General features: G+C 37.4%; 1 protein-coding gene across 1 annotated transcript; it reads left to right on the forward strand.

The window, feature by feature from the left end:
* The first annotated feature begins 1,229 nt into the window (after positions 1–1,229).
* Positions 1,230–9,514, forward strand: LOC130564832 (protein NLRC3-like). Its single transcript, XM_057351238.1, is given in 15 exon segments — positions 1,230–1,510; positions 1,848–1,948; positions 2,104–2,196; positions 2,566–2,676; positions 2,820–2,930; positions 3,074–3,184; positions 3,340–3,450; positions 3,592–3,702; positions 4,217–4,309; positions 4,442–6,223; positions 6,294–6,461; positions 6,564–6,689; positions 6,817–6,990; positions 8,216–8,389; positions 8,520–9,514. Coding segments are annotated over 14 exon segments (3,372 nt in total). The 5' UTR covers positions 1,230–1,510; positions 1,848–1,901; the 3' UTR covers positions 8,680–9,514.
* The last annotated feature ends 9 nt before the right edge of the window (positions 9,515–9,523 follow it).

Here is a 9,523-nt window from a genome sequence, read left to right on the forward strand (position 1 = left end):
GATGATGTCATGCATCTGTCACCAGGCTGATAATCGCGGACATATAAATGTAATATATAGATGTATACTGATGACAAGTGTGTAGGTCTGGTAAGCATCACGCTCTCCGATTTAATGAACAATGTTACCGTCTATGAATGCTGGAGATATTCAACATTTCTGATGTGTTCAGATTGGATGGCAAATAGTTTCAGCGCTATTTGCTAACTTAATACATATGTTTGTGATGGCCATTACATGTGATTTAAAACCAGTCTCTTAAAAATCTATTTTGTATGTGATTTTATTGATCAATCCATCAATTTCAGAGAGAATTCAGAGGGAAGAAGGTATGAAGAACCAGGTGTATTGAGTAATCTACAGAAAAATCTACAAATCTACAAAAAATATGTGAAAGAAAGCTGAATTTGGTCCTGTGACACCGTGTCCACACCGGACGCGACAGGCGCGACGCGACACAACAAAGGACATTAGAAACGCATTAGAACCCATTCTAATTTCAATTCTGTCCACACTGGATATGTGACCCATTCAGACATCCAGAAACTAGCAGCGGCAGAGCAACGCGATCTTATTCATTTCAATGGAGAGCTGGCGACTTCCAGCGACACGAGCGACAGTGACCATTGGCGACAGAAAGTGGTCGTGTCCAGCCATAGACCATAGATATTATAACTAAATGCCGCGTTCAAGCTCTCCTGGCGCATATATCGGCCCATAGAAACAGATGCTAATGCGGCATCTAGTTTTGATATCTATAGTTACAACAGGAATTACAGCTGATCTACTTTTATCTGATCTTAAAAAACGATTATCATCTGTGTGGGTTGCATTATATAAATCGTTTTGTATAAAGGTTTTTTGTTTTCCTCACTTTTGCAAGTCACTTTTGATAAAGGCCTATGTGTCACGGATATCGGAGGAAGAACCTAAATGCAGGCAGGCGTGAAGGGGTTAACAAAACAAGACTTTAATAATTCAAAACAAAAACCCACGATGGGGTGCAAAACAAAACAGGAACTAAGAAAACGGAAACAAAACAAAAAACTAGAACAAAACACTTCCCTCGATGGGGCAAGAAAAAAACACGAACAGCAAAACTAAAACTAAAACCACGACCAAACGTCTCACAAACAAAACACGGCAGGGTAAACCAAAAACTCAGTCCACGGACAAGGCACGGGACAGGAACATGGGACCATTACCAACACGGGCATATACACGCACGACAAGACATAAAACCAAAGGGCTCTGTCCTGATCCTGCCACACGACTAGAAGTTCAGATACAAGAAGGCAGAACTGTGACACTATGTAGTTAAACCAAATTTATCAGCTTTCATGGGCTTATGTACATGAAAACATTTTACACAGACAATCACGTGACCATAAGTAGGGGAATTACAGTAGCTCCGCCCCCTGCAGATACTGGATAGCCTATACCTGAAAACATCTTAATTCTGTTGTTCAACTCAGTGAAGAGGCAGCGAGTCAAACTCACAGGACACATGGTAAGTGCACATACAGAAACAAAATGTTATGATTTTGTTATGATTATTGTTAAGAGTTATGATTCAGATCTAAAAAAAATCTAAAATGATTCAGTAATGTTATCTGCTGAATGTTACATTGTTGCACAAAATATTCCACTGGATATTACACATCTTGTTTTATGATGTTCTGTTAAAAAAATCTGTGTATTTATGTTAAGTCAGACACTGACAGGCAGTTTTTCATTGTTACATGACCAAACCAGAAATACCACTAAACTAGTCTAACCAGTTGCTGAAGGCTGTTTTTTGTTGAGTCGTAATCTAATGTTTTGCTTCCTCTTGTTTTTATTTTTAGAGTGCGAAGGAAACACTACATTCAGAATATATTTGTCAAAAATAAGCAAACAAAATGTCCCAAATAAATGACAAGAAATATACTTGCATTGAAGAGAAAAGGTAAGACAAAACGTTTTTGATTATTAATAGATATGAACATTTATTTATACCACGGGGTGTGCATCACTTTTTAAAAATGCAATGTCCCGTCGTCAATTATTTCTTGTATTTGTAGTATAATGAATATTTTCTGAAGCGAATGCTTTGTTTCATAGATCAGACTCACCTGAACCCAGCTGTTTGTCTGTCAAAAGTGATCAATTTATGCCAGTCGAGTTAAACGGTGGAGATTTGTCTTCCGATGAAAGGTAAATACTACATTTTATTGACAAAACTAGAATGACACTCATCTGAATATAATATGAGATAAACAGCTTGTGTGGCTTTGCCAGTTTTCAGCCAGAGAGATCAGATTCACCTGTACTCAGTCTTTTATCTATGAAAAGTGATAAATCAATGACCACGCCAAGTCACTTAAAACAAGGAGATTCTCAGTTTAACCAAAGTCAGTAACACAAACTACTTTCATGTTTGCATGCATCATGACATACCCATTATACAGTATATGGCAATGGCTAAAATACCTTTTATTTGTTTTTAAATATGAAAGAAACAAAATGTTTTAATGAAAAATCTATCTTAAACTATTAAGAGACGGATTGTGTTGTCTTATTCAGTTCTGGTGAGAGACTGAACTCATCTGTACCCGGTGTTTTATCTATGAAAAGTGATAAATCAATGACTATGCCAATTCACTTAAAACACAAAGAATCTCTGCTTGACCAAAGGTAACTCAAACTACTATTATGTTTGCTTGTAACTTAATGGCACAAGTCTAAAATTATTTTGTTTCAATATTTAATTATTAAAACTATTTTATTACTTTGACATAAAGTTTTGTAATTATTGAAGATTTTGTTGTCTTTTTTAGTTCTGGTGAGAGACTGAACTCATCTGTACCCGGTGTTTTATCTATGAAAAGTGATAAATCAATGACTATGCCAATTCACTTAAAACACAAAGAATCTCTGCTTGACCAAAGGTAACTCAAACTACTATTATGTTTGCTTGTAACTTAATGGCACAAGTCTAAAATTATTTTGTTTCAATATTTAATTATTAAAACTATTTTATTACTTTGACATAAAGTTTTGTAATTATTGAAGATTTTGTTGTCTTTTTTAGTTCTGGTGAGAGACTGAACTCATCTGTACCCGGTGTTTTATCTATGAAAAGTGATAAATCAATGACTATGCCAATTCACTTAAAACATGAAGAATCTCTGCCTGACCAAAGGTAACTCAAACTACTATTATGTTTGCAAACGTACAATACATATGATGATTTTGATCCTAAATAGGCACAGAATAAAATAATTCCGTTTTTAAAGATCAATTCAACTGTTTTATTCCTGCAACAATCTTTTTTAACTATAAGATTTTCTTGTTTAGTTCTGGAGAGAGATTTAACTCATCTGTACCCAGTGTTTTATCTTTGAAAAGTGATAAATCAATGAGCACGCCAATTCACTTACACCATGAAGAATCTCTGCCTGACCCAAGGTAACTCAAACTACTTACTGTATGTTTTCATGTAACTTCGTGGCACAAGTCTAAAATAATTGTTTCAATATTTATTTATTCAAACTATTTTATTACTTGAACACAATATTTTTAACTATTGAAGATTTTGTTGTTTTTTAGTTCTAGCGAGAGATTTAACTCAAATGTGCCCAGTGTTTTATCTATGAAGAGTGATAAATCAATGGCTATGCCAATGCACTTAAAACATGAAGACTCTCTGCCTGACCAAAGGTAACTCAAACAACTTTTACGTTTGAATAAGGTTTAGCCTATTTGTGTTGGTTTTGATACTGTATAAAACACTAGGTTGATTCAAGCCATGGTTGGGTGAATGCACATTTTCTAGCTTACTTCCAAACCAGAAGTTGGGTTTCTCAATATTTTACCCAAACATGGATTGAAACAACCCAGCATTTTTCATGTACTGGCGCAGACTTAAAATACTTAAAAAGACGAAAGATGAATTCAATAAGGGTTAATAGCTGCAGAATAAATCTCAACATTATATCTATACGTTATATCATCTCATAAATGTTATCAATGACACATATTTCTATTGAATTTATTTGCGAGTAAATTATTTGTAAAATCAAGGTGACCCACAGTACCCGGGTGACCTTGTGTTATTAGTTTTAGGTGGTTGTCATGACTGACCAATCAGAATCAAGTATTTCAGAGTGCTGTGTTTTAAACGCTAGAACATAATCTTGAACTCTTGATAGCTGAATTTTGTTGTCTTTTTCAGTTCTGGAAAGAGATTTAACCCATCTGTACCCAGAGATAAACCAGTGGTCATGCCAATTAACTTAAAACACAAAGAATCTCTGCCTGACCAAAAGTAAATCAAACTACTATTTGCATGTAACTTATTAAATCTGTTTTTGATTTGATCCTATACACTATAAAAATTGTCCCAACCATAGCCTAAATATAATGTAAAATGTTCAAATTTACATGTTCTTTTTTCTAGAAACGATCCTCCATCATTTGATTCAGAAATTCAACAAAGATTTAAATCACAAATGAAAACGAAGCACCGGTGTGTTTTTGAAGGATTGGCCAAGCAGGAAAACCCAACTCTGCTGAATGAGATCTACACAGAGCTCTACATCACTGAGAGTGAAAGTGGAGAGATCAGTAATGAACATGAGGTGAGACAGATTGAGATACAATCCAGGAGAACAGCAACAGAGGACACACCGATCAAATGCAACGACATCTTTAAAGCTTTACCTGCACAAGACAAACCCATCAGACGTGTGCTGACAAAGGGAGTCGCTGGCATTGGAAAAACAGTCTCTGTGCAGAAGTTCATTCTGGACTGGGCTGAAGGGAAAGAGAATCAGGACGTCCACCTCATATTTCCACTTCCTTTCAGAGAGATCAATCTGATGAAGAACCAAACACGCAGTCTTTTACATCTTCTTCATCTTTTCTTCCCAGAGACAAAAGAAATGGAAATCTCCAGCGGTGAATATAAAGTGTTGTTCATCTTTGATGGTTTGGACGAGTGTCGCGTGTCTCTGGATTTCCACAGCAGTGTGAGGTTGTGTGATGTCATTGAATCAGCCTCAGTGGACGTGATCCTGACAAACCTCATGGCGGGGAATCTGCTTCCCTCCGCTCTCATCTGGATCACCTCCAGACCAGCAGCAGCTGATCTCATCCCCTCTGAGTGTGTTGATCGAGTCACAGAGGTACGAGGCTTCACTGACAAACAGAAGGAGGAATACTTCAGCAAGAGAATCAGTGATGAGAGTCTGAACCACAGAATCATCTCACACCTGAAGTCATCCAGGAGCCTGTACATCATGTGTCACATCCCAGTGTTCTGCTGGATTTCAGCCACTGTTCTAGAGAGAATGTTGAGTGAAGCAGAGATTGAAGGAGAGATCCCCAAGACTCTCACTCAAATGTACACACACTTCCTGATCATTCAGACACACATCAAACATCAGAAGGACTATGAGAAGAAAGTGTAGAATGATGAAGACATGATCTTCAAACTGGGCAAACTGGCCTTTGAGCAGCTTGTGAAAGGCAATGTGATCTTCTATGATGAGGACCTGAGAGAGTGTGGCATTGATGTAGCAGAAGCATCAGTGTACTCAGGATTGTGCACTCAGATCTTCAGAGAGGAGTTTGGCTGGTATCAGGGGAAAGTTTACTGCTTTCTTCATCTGATCTTTCAGGAACATCTCGCAGCTCTTTACGTGCACCTTGAACTTATAAACAACAACAGAAATGTGCTTGACCAGCAAGAATCTCACAAATCTGAAATTCCATTGACAATGTTAAGGTTACACAAGTGTGCAATTGATAAAGCCTTACAAAGTAAGAACGGACATCTAGATCTTCTGCTTCGCTTCCTCATGGGATTCTCAATGGATTCAAATCACATCCTTCTAGAAGGGTTTTTGGTAAAAAGGCCGCATAGCTTCCAGGAACAAGGGAAAACTATTGAGTATCTGAAGGAAAAAATCAGAGACGCATTTTGTCCAAAGCAGTGTGTGAATCTTTTTCACTGTCTACGTGAACTTAATGATCATTCTTTAACCGATGAAATCCAACGCCTTCTGAACTCTGGAAAAGTGAACAGGCAATACATGACTCATGAACTCTGGTTAGCTCTGCTGTATCTTCTCATGATGTCAGATGAAAAGTTTGATGAGTTTGACCTGAGAAAATACGGAGGATCAGAAGAAATCCTTCGTTGGCTGCTCCCGGTGGTCAAGTTATCTCCAAAGGCCCAGTAAGAATTCATTCATTTTTATTGCGGTCATACATAAAATACAGTTTATGTAGTGTACTTGTTCTGTTAGGTTACAGGACTGTAACATCACAGTGAAGGGCTGTGCTTTTCTGTCTTTGGTTCTAACGTCACGGTCCAACGTGAGACAGCTGGACCTGAGCAAAAACAACAACCTACAGGACTCAGGAGTGGAGATGCTCTGTGTCGGAGTAATGAGATCACACTACACGCCATTAGTGTAAGCTCTGAATGTGTATAAAGATAAAATATGGAACCTTATTTTGCTCATTTTACTGGGATAAATGAAATGATTGCAAGAAATGTATGTCTCTCTCGTCAGGATGACAACGTTTTTGACCCTAGGAACTGATTCGGATAATGAACAAAAACTTCTTACCAATTGTGCCGATTATTTTAAATATACGGCTGGCCTGCAGGACACAGAGTGCGGCCTGGAATCTCTGAAGTAGGTTTGGTTTCTCAATCAATGCCAAATTGAAATGCTGTAAACTCTGACAGTCCTCAGCCCACACAAGTGCTTGCTGTAAGCTTGGGATTGCAGTATCAATGTGTTTTTTGTCTGTTGGCTGTAGACTCAAGGACTGTGGAGTAACAGAAGATGGCTGTGTTCTCCTCAGCACAGCTCTGAGTTTAAACCTTTCACACCTGAGAGAGCTGGACCTGAGCTGGAATCCTGTAGGAAACTCTGGAGTCAAACATCTCTGTGCAGTTCTGAAGAAAACTGAATGTGCACTACAGATACTGAAGCGAGTTCAATTCTATTGTCTCAATATTACATGCTATGATAAAAGTACACTGTAACACTTTGCTGTAGTTTTTGCAGCAGGTTTGCCAGTAACTTACTGTAGATTTAATTACTACTTAATATACTTTCCAGTTAGTACTGTTTTCAATTACTTTAATCAAAATGAAAACTCTTTGACTTTTGAGATTCAAAATGAGCAAGAAGAGACTGCTATAGGCACAGAAAAACTGCAAAAAATGACATTCTTCCTGTAGCTTTCCTGTAGCTCAGTGGTAAGAGCATGGCGCTAACAACGCCAAGATCGTGGGTTCGATCCCAGGGGATTGCACATACAACTTAGAAACAAAAAATGTATAGGATAATGCAATGTAAGTCGCTTTGGATAAAAGCGTCTGCCAAATGCATAAATGTCTTCCAAAGCCGTTTTCTGTAAACATATTTAAAACTTCTTAAAGGGGTCATATGGCGCGAATACGTGTTTTTCTGTGTCTTTGGTGTGTTATAAGTTGCCCATGCATGTATTAGACACGTAAAATTGCAAAAATGAAATTGTCGGAACAAAAGATGCTTTCTATCTAAAAGCGAATGCTCACCCAGACCTGCCTGAAACGCCTCGTGTAGCCACACCCCCACAAATTCACCTCAGTTCGTGGTATGATTTGACTAAGATCGCCCAAATGTTTACTCAAGTAAGGTGGTCGCCTGTCAGTACATTTGCTTTGGAACCTGATGTTTCAAATATGGTAAGAGGCGTTACATTTCCGTCACACGCTTGCAGTATTCCACCAATCACTACGCACTGGTTAACTGGCCAATCATAGCACACCTCGCTTTTCAGAACGATGAGCTTTGTAAAAAATCTGCGTGTTTCAGAGAGGCGGGGCAAAGAGGAGAAACAAATGTGGAATGTGGAAAATACAGCGTTTTTGAACCTTAAATCGTGTATACACATTGAATTACATCTAAAACAAACCATAATATTATTTTTAGCAGTGACATATGACCCCTTTAAATTACGATACATTTACATAAGAAAAGTGCCTCAAGATATTTAGTCTTGTTTTATGAAAGAAAAATATATAAACTAGGTAAGTTTATGCTTAAAACAAAATTGTTTATTAAATCTACAGTAAGTTACTGGCAAATCTGCTGCAAAATTACTGCAAAGTTTTACACAGCGAGTCATTAGAAAACATAACGTTTACAAACTTACAATTTTCTCTCAGGCTAAATACATGTGGAATAACAGAGGAAATTTGTGCCGCTCTGGCTTCAGCTCTAAGTTCAAAGACGTCCGGTCTGATCGAGCTTGATCTGAGTGTAAATGCTCTACAAGATTCAGGAGTGAAGCTGATCTCAGCCGGACTGAAGAATTCTCACTGTCAACTGAAGATACTGAGGTAAAGGACTTTATCCGAGTGATCAGAATTGATGCAAAATCTCGAAAGCATTATATTAGCTATTTAGCACAATTTCTTTTTTTAAATAGCCCACCATCTAATGCTTGCAAATACACCGTCTACTCTTCAGGTTGTCAAACTGCAGTGTTACAAAGGAAGGCGTCTCCGCTCTGGCTGAAGCTCTGAACTCAAACCCCTCACACCTGACAGAGCTCGACCTGCGGGACAATCGTCTGAAACAATCAGACGTGAATCTTCTCTCCACGATACAGGACAAAGTTATCACATAAACAGAGGAAACAGTATTAAAATAACACACAATGTGGATGTCATCTATTTTTTGTTTTGCTTTACGGGGCGGTTTCTCATACTGGGTTTAAGACTAGCCCTAGACTAAAATAAATGTTAGTTTTGCATTGACATATCTTCAAATACATCAGTACCATTGATTTATCTCAAAATGCTCATAAGTAATGTTTTTTTAAATGTGCGTTTCTAAAAAGTACTTAAATGTCCTAATTTAGGCCTAGTCTTGATTTAAGATAATCTTTGTCTGGGAAACCACCCTACATGAATTTTAATGTGACAAAAAATTCAGTTGTTTCAGGCTGTTTAAGTAACACAGACACAATTTCTTAGCAATTCATAAAAAAAAAGAATTGTTTTGCCTTTGAAATGTGAGATGTAAGTTACATACAACAATTGATAAAATCCTCTTAAATCATTTATGCCTGTGGCAGCTCACCTGGATGTGCATTTTGTCATCATCCTCTCATATTTCCTCTTACATACTGTAATTTATTTGCTTTGAGAAAATCACCTCTGGGCAGGCAAAATAAACACTTTTATCCTGAACATATGAACACCACAGCATATGTAATCTTTTTCCATTTTATTTTAAGAACTAGATACAAAAGATCATAAATAGAGGTTATAAGTTAGATGCGCCTAAAGAGAAAAAGCAGACTGTGTGACTCCTCATCTATTAAACGAGCCACTGATATACAATGTGTAACTGTCAAAATGAACACTAACAACATTCTGTTAACATCTTTCGTGCATGTGGAAAAAGAAAATGTGACGAAATCCAAATCTGTACATGGAAATGGAAAAGCTGGTATTATGTACATGATA

This window comes from Triplophysa rosa, linkage group LG14 (genome assembly GCF_024868665.1).
Source record: "Triplophysa rosa linkage group LG14, Trosa_1v2, whole genome shotgun sequence".
NCBI lineage: Eukaryota > Metazoa > Chordata > Actinopteri > Cypriniformes > Nemacheilidae > Triplophysa > Triplophysa rosa.